Below are 15,161 nucleotides of genomic sequence, written 5' to 3'. Positions count from 1 at the left end.
GAGAGGGGGCGCCCTTCTTCCAGATTCCCTTGGTCGCCCGTTGCTGGTCGCCTCCTGCACCGCCGTCCTTCTGCGTCAGATGAGCTCATCTGCACCACGAGCACTGGAATGTTTCAAGGCCGCTGGGGCATTCTGATCAAGGGGCTACTGTTTTGATAAACTCCGCCACGCCATCGCTGCCCGACGCTAAATCACAGTTATAGTCCGTCGGCCCGCCGCTGTTGCTTCTCATATGCCTTCTGCCGGTACAGAGGTACTCACACTTCGATACCATCCTTCGCTGCTGTCGCCATGGCTCCCGACCTTAGCAACATCCATGCTACTCCCCGGCGGCCGCGTGCCGCCACCTCGATGCTGCCGGCCATAGTATCACCCCCGTCGGCAGCCCGTCAGGGCCCGAATTCCACCAGTCCTATTTTCCATTCGGGCAGTCCGCCGCTGGGCGCAAGCGATCATAGCATCACCAGCACAGCACAGGGTGAGCGATATCTGTAACTCAGGTCTGGCGCCGTACTCTGAAGGCTAACAAATATCTCAGGACCACTGCGGCATCCCAAACCCCTCACACCGTCAGATCTTCACATGGAGCTGGAGAAGGAACAGGAGGCGATGGTGAGTCGAATATGAAGCCGTATATCGCATGCAATGGATGCTAATGCAAATACCCCTCTACAGGTAAACCGGCTGACCCGCGAGCTCTCCCTCCTCCGTCAACAAACAGCTTCGGTGGCATCCACAACCTCCTCCACCTCGACCCTCAACGAATCTGCCGATGGATACCATCATTCACCGTCGCTAGGCAGCTCAAACCGCTCCCACTCCTCACGTCGGCAACGATCCTCCTCTAGCCTGAGCGCACATACACCAGCCGCGCAGGGACCCGCAGCGGCAAGCGTCACGGGCATCGCACCCTCCCGCGAGACGAGCATCCCTGCTCGCACCGCTCGAAGCCGTGAGGCATCGCTGACATCTCGGCGTCCATCCTTCGGCTCCATGCCCTCCTCTTCTCACCACACCTACGCGGAGCCCATTTCTTACTTCGGCACCAGCCCATCCATCTATCCTCATCGCGATTCCGTTTCGCAAACCCAACTTGGACAATCGCACTCCTGCATAACGCGCTATGAGGAAGCGGCTTTTCACAAGTCGGAGTTTGAGACGATGAAGCGGGAAAATGAGCTGTTACGAAAGCGGGTCCGGGAGTTGGAGAGCATCCTCAAGAAGCAGCGAGATGGAGAACCCGAGGGATCGACTGGCATGGGCAATTCTGATGCATAAGATGCGATTAATTTTTATCTTTCTTAGCGCATAGCCCGGAGCGTCGCGCCTTTCTTTCGATTACATTCTTCCTGGACGCGTTTGCAGGCAAACACAATTTCCAGGAGGCTTTTCTTTCGGATTCATTGGTCAATACATGCCTAGGTGCTTTTACGTTACCATGACCATAGTCTCTGTACCACCTACTACTAGTAGGCTGATAGAATGACAGCTGGCGACAAAATTAGATCCTCAACAACGTCTGAGTACTCTTAGGCTACTATTTTCCACCCGACCCACCCCAACTAAGCATCAGGCACTCGTCGCCAGTTGGAGTCTAGCACGAGGCGGTGCAGCCCCTACGTCACCTGTGGCGTCGAGCTTGGGATAATAAATACTTGGTGAACTTGCCAGCCCTTCCCTTTCCCCTTCCTCTAAATTACACATTGCTCTGCTCCCTCAAGCCCACTTACCACAACTTCAACCTTATATCATGTCTACTCACAGCACCGTCCAGGTCTCGGGTATCTCGCCTGCGACCTCTGAGAAGGATGTCCGCGATTTCTTTAGCTTCTGGTATGACAGCCCCGCGACGAGACCCCTCACAACAGGCCCTCGCTAACCAACTTTGCTTCTGACAGCGGCAAGATTGTGAACCTGTCAATCACCCCCGTCTCTTCTGAGCCCAACGCTCAAAAGTCCGCCAGTGTGACATTCGAAAAGGAGGCGTAAGCTACCCCGCACCATGTTTCAAGATGTCAAGATGGCATCATCCCACCCGCCAGTTGCTAACAAAATCCCACAATCCAGTGCTGCCAAAACTGCCCTCCTGCTCGACCAAACCCAACTGGGTGGCTCGCCCGTCCACGTCGAAGCCACCTCGACCATCGACGAGCTCGCCGGCGCCCAAGCCACTGGCGCCGCAGGCGAGAAGAGCGAAGAGGAACATGAGATCGCACAGGAGGACAAGCCTCGCTCGCGCATTGTCGCCGAGTACCTGGCACACGGCTACGTGGTCAGCGACAGCGCGATCCAGAAGGCGATCGCCCTGGACCAGAAGCATGGATTCTCGACCAAGTTTACCTCCGCCCTGAGCAACTTCGACAAGAAGTTTAATGCGACCGAGCGCGCCAGGGGCCTGGACCAAAACTACCAGATTTCCAACAAGGCGGCGACTGGTTGGACCGGTCTGAACCACTATTTCGAGAAGGCCCTCGAGCACCCGCACGGTCGCAAGCTGCGTGACTTCTACGTACAGGCTGATAAGCAGGTCCGTGATATTCACAATGAGGCTCGCCGTCTGGCCGATCTGAAGCTCGGCAAGGGTGCTGAGGAGAGCTCTGCTACTGCCACTGCCCCCGCTGCTGCCCCCGCTGCCCCCGCCGAGGCGGCTGCTGTCGCCCCTGCCACTGTGCCTGCTTCTGAGCCCGCTGGCACGGCTCCCCCTGCTGAGCCTAAGTCGTAGGTTCATCTAGCCTGATGGAACCCAAAGTTTAGGAGGATGGTTCGTGATTCATGCGCTGGCGCGATTAATGCTTGATGATTCCCTTTTCGCCGTGCCACTCCTTGTTCAAAGTTATTCTCCTTTTCTGGTTATTGGGACGAGTTACGATTGATGTTATTCCGACCTTGTAGTATCTGTTTGTCTGGTTCTTTAGTGCAAATGAGCTAATGATCATACGACTGTCTTTCAGATAAGTTTACATGAAATCAAATTAGAGAAGTACTTTACTGAGAACTATTTTACTCATGGCGACCAACAAACATTCGATGTAATGGTCAAGATAGATTTATCATTTGCCTCGTAATCAACAACCTTAAGGGAACAAGTGTCAAGTATCGTCACATTTAAACCCGTATAACGCGCCCTCATTTCGCATATTTCGCCGCCTCAATCTTCTCGAGGGCATGTACGGGGTTACTGGTGAGGTGTTCCTGCTTCTGCTCGTTCGACTTCTTCTGGGCGAATTCGGGCGCTGGCTTCGATGAGGAGCTCATCGAAGATCCGATCTTGCCGCTGCCGGGAACGTCGCGCTGTTGCGCACCACTCAAGAGCTCGGGCTCGGGGGATTGACGGCCGGGAAATTGGGAAGACATGGTGGTTTGTGGGTGTATTGGAAGAGGAGAGAGGTTGTTCTGTTTTAACGATGTTAGATCACACAGTTCTCGAGTCTTGCTGCTGTGGAAACGAGTGGCAAGGGAGGTGGGATGTATAACGTATCGTGAGGCTCGGCGGGATACAATTGTCTGTCGATACTCACCTGAGATATGTTCGTGATGAAAGTGCAATGAAATTGAAGATGAATGGTTATTCTGTTCCAAATGTAGTTCAGGATTGAGCAATTTAAGTCGCCTTCTGCTGTAGCTGACGTGACCAGCCCACACTGGTCGACCTGGTTCTCTCATCATGATGACGTAGCTGTTCACACTTGACGCAGCAGAGAGCGGGCGCGGATGACTAACAAGGCAGTCTCCCAGGACGAGTGTAAATTGTGGAGATGGGAATGACTAAGGTAGTGCAGTTGTCAAGACACCCTGAGGCCCATAGCAGGAGTGGTAGCTCCCTGGAAGAGCTGCCTCGGACGCGCCCAGCGTAGCCGCTATCCGGTCGCCAAGGTCTTGCAGCAATGAGGGCATCTCATGACATCTCTGGACCCAATCCCAAAGCTTAGAAGTCATTATCATAGCAAGTAGAAAAGCAATCTTTCTTCTCCAAGCGACCGGACAAGCCGACCGAGTGATAAAAAAAGTCGCGTCAATCAGAGGTAGTGTATGCCCGATGGCAATGTGCGACGAGGCATGCGCAAAGTACAGAGGCCAGGTCGCGAGGTACAAAGATTGATTAATCAAAGTTTCTTCCGGAAAAGACTTTCAGGGATTAAACTAAAAAGAACAGATACTACACTTGATCTAAACCAAAAGGCAAAGAGCGCTGGAGAGGAGAGAAAGGAGAGAAGTTTTGGAGCTGTATTTATACTGACGGGCAGGCTTCTGTGCGCTAGGCGGTTAGGCAGCGAAGGACATACCGTTATTACGTATTATATCTAATATTAATGGCAAATATTTGATACTTCATGTAATTTGTCGGTCACATCTATTGTTCGAGAGTAAAGGTGGATGTACAACAGCATCCACGGAACAAGCCCCTCAAAATCAGATGCAATTCCACCTATTACATGGTCGTCTCCAATCATGCTCGCGAAATACTGTCTCAGATGAACCGCCTTCTCGAAACATTTCGTACTTTCGTCGTTCTTCCCGAGACCTCCGAGAATTTGCGAGAGCTTATAGTTTACACGAGCTAAATATCCTTCCTAAGCCCTCAACCTGGAGGGCTTCTTCGCAATTTCGATGCACACTTCAAGAAAATTTCTGCGCTGGTCAACAACAGTTGCGGTTTCAAACAGGCTATTTAGCTGCTTGCTGTGCTGGTTTCATGCTTCCCCCTTGTGGAACAGGACAGCAATCTGGTGAAGCGGGTCACACACGTTGAGGCCCTTAACCAAGCATTATTTTTGGAAATCCAGTTGTTTGGAGGCAAGCTTGAGTGCTTCGTCGAGGTTTCCTTGCACGAATCGAATCCTGCTAAGGAGGACCATGTTCCTAGATTCGAAAATGTCAGCACAGAGACCAAAGAAGCAGATAGTGAAGAGACGTACCCAGAGAACCTCGGGTCAGTCTGAAGGAAGGTATCACTGAAAAGTCCTTCAGAGATGGGCAGTTCTTCAAGGCGGTGTTAGTGCCTAGTCTCCATACTCTCGCCACCAAGATTAAAATCGTTCCGAAACAGACTCCCCCACGAAAATCCACGACAATCACCGCCTCCATGGCCCCCGACCCGATGTTGATAGCACCAGAAGGTCCTCTGGAGAGTTTAAAGGTGGAGTTACTGATCTACAACGGGTGGCACTTCAAGGACCACTGGGCATATTGTGTTCGTTCACAACGCGACCCTGACATCGGAGTCAAAAGATACGCGCTACCGGCGACGTTATGAATGGCTTTAGGTTCGAAATTGAGCGATTTTATAATTTACGAAATAGTCCCGATCATCCCACGAAAACTGTTCCTCTGCAGTGGGTCGATGGGTATTATTTTGATGAGAAGTCTATGCCTAACAACGGAGAATACAAAATCGATAATTCCACCGTTTGTCACTTCGAGGCAAGTACCTATAAAGCCAACGCCCCCGAGAGGACGTTAAATGCTGTCAGCAACGCGGTGAGTTTCGGCTTGTTTCGTTTTCTGGTTCCTGACACAATTCTCGGGCACTGCATTGCTTCTATCTATTGCCGGCGATTTGAGCGAAGCTTTCAAACACCGTGACGGAAGTTTGCAGGCTAACTTTCATATTCCGCTAGGTAACGCCAGGCAAGAAACTCACCCAAAAGGATTGCCAGACATGGATCTTCGTGTCTGTCAATCAATTTCTCGAGGACAGTATTTTCAACCTGGAGACTATCACTTATCTTCGCAACATAACGCAATAATCTCATTCCAGAGGGTGAAGTATTCACGAGTCCTTCGCTAGTCCCCTGTTGATTATACTCATGGGAAATAGAATTGCATGATACGAATCTGTCGTCGAACTCGACAGCGCTGCGGATCTTGATTTTATGTCTACGAGATGTATCAGACTACGGAAGATTATAGCGGCCAAAGCTTACTTTCCATTTTCAATACAGCCTGGTTTCTGAATTATGGATTGTTGTACTTCAAATCTGACCCCGGCAAACAGTCACCAAAACAGTTTTCTGAATGGTCAGCTAAGTAGTCATCTGAGCAGTCACCTGATATCACCACTTCTAATCTTGTACGGTCGATGAAGCTTCAATAAGTGTTATTGATATCAAAATTTTTGAACTTGCTTCTTCTCGGCTACTTTTTATCCCAAAATGCTGTTGTCTCTTCAATATAGCTTGTCTGTTCAAGCATTGGCTCCCACTCAGACTGGTGGCTTTCCGCAAGTTTGAGGTACGGCAAGGTAGTACTGTTCAAACTCTCTCTCCAAGTTCCCAGAAAATGAACAAGAAGATCTGCAGGGTGTACCTGTAGGTGTTCAGGTGAGTCCTTACTATATTCGGCTTTAAGCCGTCAGGTGACCTCATGTAGGTGTTAAACCACCGAAGCGGGCACTAAGTGGTGGACTACCTGAAATAATCATGTTCCTTCATAATGTTGCTGAGGTCGGAGTGGTCCGGCCAGAAAAGAGGGACTTCCGGATTCACAGTTGGGTAGGACATTGCGGCTGAAAGCAAGGCGACGGACCATTCATGCACACGAATGAAGAAGACGCAATTATTCATCCCATTCCATTTTTTGGAAAGCAGAAGGTGAATATTCGAAACTCGTGATGGAGGGAGAAAGTCCTCGAGAGGCATATTACGGTTCATGAGAACGGTATCGCTGTCAAATCACTTATAAAATTTAGAGTTGGTTGATCGTGAGAATACTTGGGTCGTCTGCCAAGTAGATGGACGTACAAATACCACTGCAGCCTCTCTTCAGATGGCTCCTCTAACTCCGATAGAATCTTGCAAAAAAGGGCCGCATATTTATTGGATGTACCGTCTACAATGGGCGTTCGCAGGACGGAGAGGGGATAACCAAATCGATTGCTGTGGTCTTGATGCATTTTCAAGCACTTTCATAAATCGGATTGTTGCCGAAGACCGTTGTCACTTTACCGACTATCGGAGGAGGATGGGGTTGAAACGGGCCAGATGGGACTATGAAACTGGTCAGTTCATAGGGCCTTGGAGGCTGGGGGCACTGGACAGACACACAGTAAACAGTGGAGAGTTGAAAGAGCCCCAAGAGTCCGAGGAGATCAATAAAAACTTGTTGAATAGGCCTCCATCTCATGCTGCGTCTCTTATACGACCATTTGGTCATTGTAGCATGGAGATTTTTGAGTCTGTATTCTGTATGAAATCGAGATTGAAGATGTGTCAAACAGGTGCGGGGGTAAGAAACGTGGGGAGTACCGCCAGCGGGCTTGATTGCGCCGACTGGCTACTATTTTTTGACAAAGACAGGACATTGGTAGCTGAAACCCTGGGCGCTAGGTTCGGCTGGAAGACCTGACGAACCTTATCGATCTACCTTGTTCCAAGATCGTATAAGGCAGGAGTCTCTGCGTAGAGCCGTACTGGAAATAGAGGCCCGGATTGCGGTTGGTTGCCTCCTGGAATTGGGATCCACTTGGGCGCGCTAGTTTGACCCAAATCTCACTATGTCACCTTCGCCCCAAGTTTATGCCCGATATGAACGGTGGTACCCGGCCAGAGTAGCCAGGGTTCTCCAAGCCACTGCAAGCCAAGGAACAGGTGATTGATGCCGACACTATCATGTTCCCCAGCGGTTCTTCCGACCACACGACTCACTCTTTCTCATCCCATAAGCAGCTCCTCATATGAAAAATAAGCCCAACAGGGCGACGGCGTTTTAAGGGTCGAATGCCAAGGGACTAGACTGCCACGCGCAAATAGAGGGAGTTTGATCCCATAATCGGACTACAGAGGCTCCTGGCGCTAATTGTCGTGAATGATTACGATCCAACAAACAGCGGAGCCGCACATCACTTTCTATGATACGTTGCCCATGGGTGCCCAAGTGCAACGATTCCAAAATCCCAGTCTTATTCCGATTCATCTGAACCTTGGAAGCAACGAGCCGACAAACATCATTCGTCCAATTTCTGTTAATTTGATCACATCTTTGACCACTGATCCAAAGTGACCAGGTCGGGAACATAGTAGCGATCTAAACGATAGCGGCCACGGGCACTATAGCGCTCGTCCTCTTGCCTACCATATCCATTAAAGAGAGCTTCATGCCTCCCGCGTCTTGCTCCAAGTCCTAGACATTTGTGCCAGAGGACGCAAATGAGAAATTCGGAGGCGCTTCTACGAAATGCTGTGCGTACGGACAGTATTGACGCTGCCTGTTGGCCTTCCGGGTACACTCCTTACGAAAGACTACAACCGATTCGAGTTTTCAGCCCGGGTTGTTGTCTTGTTGGGTATACCTCTGCTGGTGTTGCTATCTCACAACCTGTGAGTACTGCGGATACTGCTTATCGTTCGTGATTTTCCCCTTCGGTCCATTGAACTCTTTTGGCGTCAGTCTCTTCAAAAAGTTACTAACATTCCTTACACACAGGGGCATTTCTTATATCGCAAGCGTTCAAGGGGCGGATACGCACAAGACATACGCCGGGTGTACCATCATGCGTCTTTCGGGAAATTCGACGATTGTCAATGTACGCGGCGATCATGGATCAACACGCAGGTTTTTGTGCCAATAACCATGTGGGGGCAGCCGATTATTGTTGAGCTAGAGTCTTCCGATAACAACCTATTCGTTTCAGCAACTACAAGAACAAATTTCCGTTTGTCATCGACTTCAGCTTCGACTTCAACGACACAGATCATCAAGAACATGAGTGCAAGCACGGGGGCAGGAGAGAATTTTTCAAGCTCAGACGCCAGCAGGAGTCTCTCCACTGGAGCCAAAACAGGAATCGGCGTCGATGTCGGAGCAGGGGCTTTGGATGTTGCAGCCTTGATACCAGCAGTCTTCCTTTTTCGTCAGCGAAAGCGACCAACCTCTCCTTAAGAAGCCACGTCCAATCCGCCTCAAAACCATACGCTAGCGCCTGCTGCCCAATATTCTCAAACCGGCTATTCATCTCAATACCCTGCCACCTGTCACTCTACGGATATATATGCTGAACTATCTGGAAGAAAGGCCGCCCTGGGGTTGACGACATGGATCCTGCTGGGTTGGATGGAAGGCCGTAATCAGTAAAACTGCTCGTGTCTACTCTGTCACTAATCTATTCGCAATATTATTCTAAGAGTTACATTTTATTTCAACGATTCTATGTTTGTAATTATCTTGGGGCAATAGTCTACATGCTTGACGTCGACTAAATGATCATATTGCTTTAGAGTTGCTCATTGGAGCCAGCAAATACGTGATAAACCGCGAACGCCATCTCAATGAACGCTTCTTGAACTCAATAGACCTTTGGAATGGATTATTCAATTCGCCCTTGCAGTACATGCTGATGCCGAGATCCTTCTGGGGTCTATTTTTCCCTTCAACCGCAAGCTATTATTCTACAGAGCACACTGTAGATGAGCGGCTAAATGATCGGAGAATGTATATGGAGATGCTATTTCTGACTTATATAGCAATAGTTTGATAATCATATAATGCTCAATAACGATTGCAGAAGTTTCTTTTTCTTTTATTGACTGTCTCTTTGTGTGAAATATGCCACATGTTCAATCTTTCCTCCATGAAATGGCATGACATTTCTGTATTGCTGACCTTTAAGATAAGAGATGTTGCGAGACTGTAAGCCCAAGAATGATTCAGGTGCTGTGTTTTCATAGTAGCAACTGCGTCTCGCTGCAAACATACTCGGTTTTTGAATGTCTTTATCATGTCGAGGAAGTTGTGAAAGAGGACAGTAAGCATGAGAATCCCATAATGGGTCAGCTTGGCTAAGACCAGGGCCTAGGTTGTTCCACCTTGTCATGACAAGAGCTGTTTTATTGTCGAATCAACCGATTTTGATATCAAAGTCTGTGCCGCATTTACAGCAAGTGTAGTTGGAAGAGACATTATGCCCAGTATATGAGAACTCCTTGAAAGGAGGGAGGAAATGCCGAAACCTGGTGTGTGCACATGGATCAAAAATATTAAGGGGATGCACGATTTACTCCCAGTAAATTCGGCTCCGGCTCTCCGAAAATAATTCACAATTTAGCTTGTCAACTAAATAGTCTTGTGTTGGGATGAGATTTACCTGCATCCTCATATAGAGACCAAGAGGCTGATGGCATATTTGCGCCTCCCTTGAGAATAATGACATCGTGTCTGGCTAGGCTGGCAGTTTATGGTAGTGGCGGACTTGTGTTTAGGATAGAGAATCAGTACTAATCCTAGAAATCGGACCATAATGATGTCTCTTCACTGCAAGCTTAAGCTGGAGGAAGGAAGGGTTTATCAGGAACATTTAATTCACCGATTGTCCGACTCCCCGTTGCCGACTTTTACGCGGAGGAAAATCCAATTGGCGAGGACGAAAAGTTTTTCACTGAATGGTTTGAAGCAATAGGGCATCCGGATCTTGCAATAATCGTAAGGAATGGTCGAATCATCCACAGGTTCCGATTTTGTTCTGGCTACGATCTCAGTGATTGGAAGGATTCCTCAGACTTATGGGGAACTTCAGGCTATCATGGACATCACGAGGGGTTTTAGTTGGGAAAGCTGGAAAGCAGAACTGCTGGAACGTTACCGAATTGATCGTCCAGTAAGTGATATATAATTAGAACCAGTTTGCCTTGCTAGAAGCCAAGAAGTACACATTGATGCACTGGACCACCACATTCATTAATTTCTTAGTAAATGGTGATAAAAAATATACATGTCGTTTGGGGGCATCCCACGGTACCGGAGGGCATCAGGATCGAGGCAAAAGTCCCCAACGAGAAAGCGGACTAGGCATTGGATTCATCGGAAGAATTTTCAGCTGGCTTATGAAGCCACAAGTCGCTCATCACTCAGTAACCAGTCCGATATGGTGTAGTGGCTAACATCGCCGTCTCTCACACGGCAGCCGGGGGTTCGATTCCCCCTATCGGAGTTAAGTTTTTCTTTTTGTTTCAATTCCCCTTCATCTTAATTCCCTTCATTCGGCTCGCTCGCCTGCCTTCTTGTCTTTTGCACTTTTCGAATTTCGTCTGTGCGCAAGTCTCATGCAGACGTGACGTCGTCGTGCATATATACCACGTGACCTCTATAATATGGGAAACGGTGTGCTTACAAAGCTTTTCTAATAGGGTCAAGCTCGAATTTAATGGTAGAAAGGCTATTACTTTGCTACGTCCATGGAAATGATTTGAACTCAGAATTTGTGATGAGGCTGATGTGCTAAATCATGATGTGATAGTTTGGGGGAATCTGTGCAAAGGCGGATTAGGAAGGGGGGCGGTAGCGACTTTTGAGAGCACATCAGCGGGGACATGGGAAGAGGGCAAAAAAGCACAAACGCATATGGACGAATAAGAGGTGATCTAGAAGATGGGAAAGACATGAAATGGGCATATGTCTCGTGAGGGAAAAAACTGCGATAGGGAATCCTGATCCAGACCGGGCATTGGAGCAGTGACGATAGAAAAGTAGTCACAATGGCTCGCGTAACAACCCTTGTCTATTGGTTGCCGTTGGACTGCACGCCCGCGGCGGCGGCGGCTTCTGCGTTGGCAGCGGCGACCATCGCCTTGGCATCAGCCTCGTGGAAGACAGCCTGGAGGATCTGCTGCTCCTCGGGGCCAAGAACCTTGGTGAGGCTGTCGTACAGCTGGGGCTGCTCGGACTGGAGGTCTATTGAAAGAATTAGTCGATGCAAATACAACGAGGAAATCAAGGGTGACGTACTGATGAAGACATGCTTAAACATGCCATACGGCTCAACCTTGTCCAGAGGAGTCTCAAGAAGGCTCTCCTCGTCCAGTTCCTCATCATCATCATCGGCGAAAGAGCCGAACTTTTGGGCTTCCTGGTTAAGGAATTCGAGATAGGCAGCACTCTCGTCGGCAACGTCACCATCAAGAGCGCCCTCGGTCTCTTCCTCGTTCCACTCGACCTCACCATCCCAGTCATTGTCCTCATCATCATCGTCCAGATCGTCATCGAGGGTGAAGTCAGACTCTTTCGTGGCGTCCTCGCGTTCTGAGGATAATTTATTAACAGGTGGAGATGATAAGATGGGATACTCGGTATACTTACGCTTGAGAGCAGCAGGCAGAGTCTGGAAGAGTCTTGTCACGCCCTGCAATAATCTCGGCCATCCCTGCTGGACGCTCACGGGAACGTCGGCCGCCTTCAGGGTGAGAAGGGAGCTGATAGCGGCAATGGACAGTTTCTTGTCGTGAACACGACGGAAGTTGTCAATGTTGGAAAACCACATGCTGAAGAACTTGTTTGTCCAGCCCTTGGACTCAAGAACCTGGAGACTGAGTACGGGGTTGTAGTAAATGGCGTTGATGACCATCTCCATCAGGTGGATGCGATAAGACTTCGTGCGAACCTCCGAAGTATCGATGATGTTCATAGGCATCTCAATGAAGAGGGGAATGTACTGGTCGATATTTCCGCGCAAATTCAGCATGAGAGTCTCAGCAAGCTTGCATCCGCAGATGCGGTCAACACCTCCGACCTTGTCGTCACGGAAGATATCCTCAACCATGCCAACAAGAGCACCAAGATAGGCAGGGTTCTGAGAAAGCATCTCAGAGCCATAGGAAACGTAGTTATCGAGGGCTGGGAGCATATCCTCGAGATACAACTCAGCGCCAGCCTTGAAGGTCTTGTGGATGAGCTCGAATGCCTGCCACATGGTGGGCGAGATGGACTTGGATGCAAAAGTGCAGCTGTCAATGATCTCGAAAACCTCATTGTAAAGGTCATAGAGCTTATTCTCAAGAGTGATGCTGATGACGGGCATCAAGACAGTCTCAAGGTGCAAAAGGACATCGGGGGTGCTCTCAAGGGTAAGAATGAGAGTTCCAATGGTCTGCAGAACACCCAAAGCGGTAATGCTCTTGTCGTCCAAGAAATCACCGTAGCCATCATCGTCGCCGCCCTTGCTGGCATTGCGCTCCAGAACCTCACCAACAATGCGCATGTAGGTGTCGCGCAGCTGCTCGCTCAGAGCTACAGCGAAAGGTGTCAGCTCTGCGGAGAACACCTCAACGAAATCCTCCATCACATTGGCCAGAGCATCAACATCGACCTCGTTGGCCAGCTTGAGAAGCTGCTGCATGATCTGCGGGATGTTCTGCTGCATCGAGGTTCGGATAACGTCGTGACGGATCAAGGGCTGCAGGGCAAGGGCAGCTTCGACGCGGACGGGTAATTCGGGATCGGTCATTGATTCCAGAATGTTACGGTAGATAACCATGAGGTTGTTGGGGTCCTGGAAGTCGAGCTGCTCGAACTTCTCGAGGGTATCACAGGCGCGGGCACGCAGGAATCCATGGGGGCTGCGGAATTCAGGGAAGACATGGCGAACGAAGAAGTATTCAACCTGGTCGGCAATAGGGCTCTTTTTTCCCAGAATGACGGACGAGAGGGAGCCAATCATGCGCAGGGCGCCCTCCTTCTCCCGAGGCTGCTTCTGATCATCCGGAGCGGATTCGTACTTGCTGACAACGCTGTTGACGAATGTGAGGATTGAGAATGTCTGCTTCTTGCGGTTTTTGGTGAGGGAAACGAGGAAGTTGGTAGCGGCGACATCGGGAGCCGAAACCTCCTCGTAGAAGTTCAGCTTGCGGTGGAGATATTCCGAAGGGTCGTCCTCAAACAGCTCGATGTCCTCATCCGACTGGCATAGTGTAGGGAAGACGAAGTGGGCGATCAGGTTGTCCATGTGCGGCTTCAGGTGGTCCCACATCGTCTTGGGCTTGACACACTCCTCCATAAAGACCAGTGTGTAAGAAAGCGCAGGGTTGCTGAGCCATTGGTTCTTGGACACCCACTTGTCAATTTCCTGAAGGTACCCCTTGAGGATTTCAGGAGCAAAAGTGGTGATAAATGTCTTCGCATACGCGGTGTAGTCGGGGGTAGAGGATTTCGTCATCGTTGAAGGGTTACCGTATCTAGCGCGGAGATCGTATGTCAGCCAAAGGTCTACATGTAAGCGAGGTGCATTGAATACTTACCTGATGAAGAGACGGTTGAGGTTGGCGTAAGACCACTTCTTGCACTTCCACCAGTGGTTCAACTCGCGCTCTTCCTTGGAGTCTCCCATGGAGCTTGCCGGAGGCGTCTTTGAGATGATGCGCAGGAACAATGTGCACCAGTCTACGGTAGCCTGGTGGGTCTGAAGGGCAGGCGAAAGCTCAAACTACAGGAATTGCCGGTTAGTTTTTTCGTTTTTGAATGTAGAGCGTTTCGTAACTCACGTAAATGGCATGCTTGTAGGACTTCACCACAATGCGCAGCATTTCGGCAGCCTCGATACTCTCCTCGTCAACCAATCTCTGGCCAATGCTGAGCAGCTGTGGGAACGAGTGCTCCACAATCTTATCGAACTCCTCCCGCTTCTCTCCAGCCTTGAAGCGATAAACGCGGCAGATGGCCAACAGGCACTGCAGTCCGGCGTAGACAGTGTTTGCATCGTTGGTACCGAGGAGCTGGAGGGTGAGGTCGAGGAACCCGGGCCACTTCTCGGGGAAGTCGTGCTGCAGGATCTTCTGCAGAAGGGGAACCAGCTGTGCGCGGACATTTGGAGGAGTCGAGGCGAGGGCAGGGATCAATCGCTCGCGGAAACCAGGCTTCTCGGACTCAGGCACGGGGGCACGTTGGGGGCTGTCATCAATAGGCGCCCAACCTCTGTTGATGCGGTTTTTCAGGTAGACACCGGCTGAAGAAACGGATATTGGTTAGCAAAAATGGCTTGTATCGGTAAATGAAGCTGAAGCGATATACACACCAGAGAGTTGAACGGCATTGTTCTGTTCGCCCTGCAGAATGTCCAGCAGCGCATTGATAAAACCGGGCTGAGATTCGGCCTAGAGATGGGGGGCAACCCCCACTGTTAGTCTCAATATTTCATCGGCCCACGCTCTTCCAGCAGCACCACGTACATATTTCAGGTCCAGCTCGGCCTGCCGGCGAATGTTCGCATCCGCATCCAGGGTACACTGGATACGGTCTCGGAGAGCCGTGACATCCATCTTCGCACCACCTGGGGCACCCCAGCGCCAAAAATCTCAGAAAGAAGAAACTCCGAACTAGGAACCCCCGAGGAACGCGGGCCGGGGCCGATAATGGAGAGAGAGGGAGTCGCGCGGGGTCAAGGACGAGGAGGTCCAAGAGGG

At 50.1% G+C, this 15,161-nt stretch overlaps 5 protein-coding genes across 5 annotated transcripts; 3 read left to right on the top strand and 2 right to left on the bottom strand.

Annotated features, from left to right (window-relative positions):
* Nucleotides 1–291: 291 nt before the first annotated feature.
* N7532_000459 (uncharacterized protein) lies at nt 292–1,278 on the top strand (the record flags this gene model as incomplete). Its single annotated transcript, XM_056612963.1, has 3 exons — nt 292–478; nt 539–612; nt 676–1,278. The coding sequence occupies 3 exons, from the start codon at nt 292–294 to the stop codon at nt 1,276–1,278; spliced, it is 864 nt and encodes a 287-aa protein (XP_056480187.1).
* Nucleotides 1,279–1,750: 472 nt separating this feature from the next.
* On the top strand, nt 1,751–2,722 carry vip1 (putative actin cytoskeleton protein (VIP1); the record flags this gene model as incomplete). Its single annotated transcript, XM_056612962.1, has 3 exons — nt 1,751–1,833; nt 1,899–1,985; nt 2,068–2,722. 3 exons carry the CDS (start codon nt 1,751–1,753, stop codon nt 2,720–2,722), a joined length of 825 nt encoding a protein of 274 aa, XP_056480186.1.
* Nucleotides 2,723–3,126: 404 nt separating this feature from the next.
* N7532_000457 (uncharacterized protein) lies at nt 3,127–3,354 on the bottom strand (the record flags this gene model as incomplete). Its single annotated transcript, XM_056612961.1, has 1 exon — nt 3,127–3,354. The coding sequence occupies one exon, from the start codon at nt 3,352–3,354 to the stop codon at nt 3,127–3,129; it is 228 nt and encodes a 75-aa protein (XP_056480185.1).
* Nucleotides 3,355–5,083: 1,729 nt separating this feature from the next.
* N7532_000456 (uncharacterized protein) lies at nt 5,084–5,747 on the top strand (the record flags this gene model as incomplete). The annotated part of the gene is made up of 3 exons (XM_056612960.1): nt 5,084–5,191; nt 5,230–5,478; nt 5,619–5,747. The coding sequence occupies 3 exons, from the start codon at nt 5,084–5,086 to the stop codon at nt 5,745–5,747; spliced, it is 486 nt and encodes a 161-aa protein (XP_056480184.1).
* A 5,741-nt stretch (nt 5,748–11,488) lies between these two features.
* Nucleotides 11,489–15,017, bottom strand: N7532_000455 (putative nonsense-mediated mRNA decay protein (Nmd5); the record flags this gene model as incomplete). The annotated part of the gene is made up of 6 exons (XM_056612959.1): nt 11,489–11,661; nt 11,716–13,937; nt 14,001–14,185; nt 14,244–14,704; nt 14,774–14,852; nt 14,928–15,017. 6 exons carry the CDS (start codon nt 15,015–15,017, stop codon nt 11,489–11,491), a joined length of 3,210 nt encoding a protein of 1,069 aa, XP_056480183.1.
* Nucleotides 15,018–15,161: the final 144 nt, after the last annotated feature.

Source organism: Penicillium argentinense (assembly GCF_028826775.1).
Source record: "Penicillium argentinense strain IBT 30761 chromosome Unknown utg000001l_segment0_segment0, whole genome shotgun sequence".
Taxonomy (NCBI): Eukaryota; Fungi; Ascomycota; class Eurotiomycetes; order Eurotiales; family Aspergillaceae; genus Penicillium; species Penicillium argentinense.
This window is presented reverse-complemented; position numbering and strand designations above follow the sequence as displayed.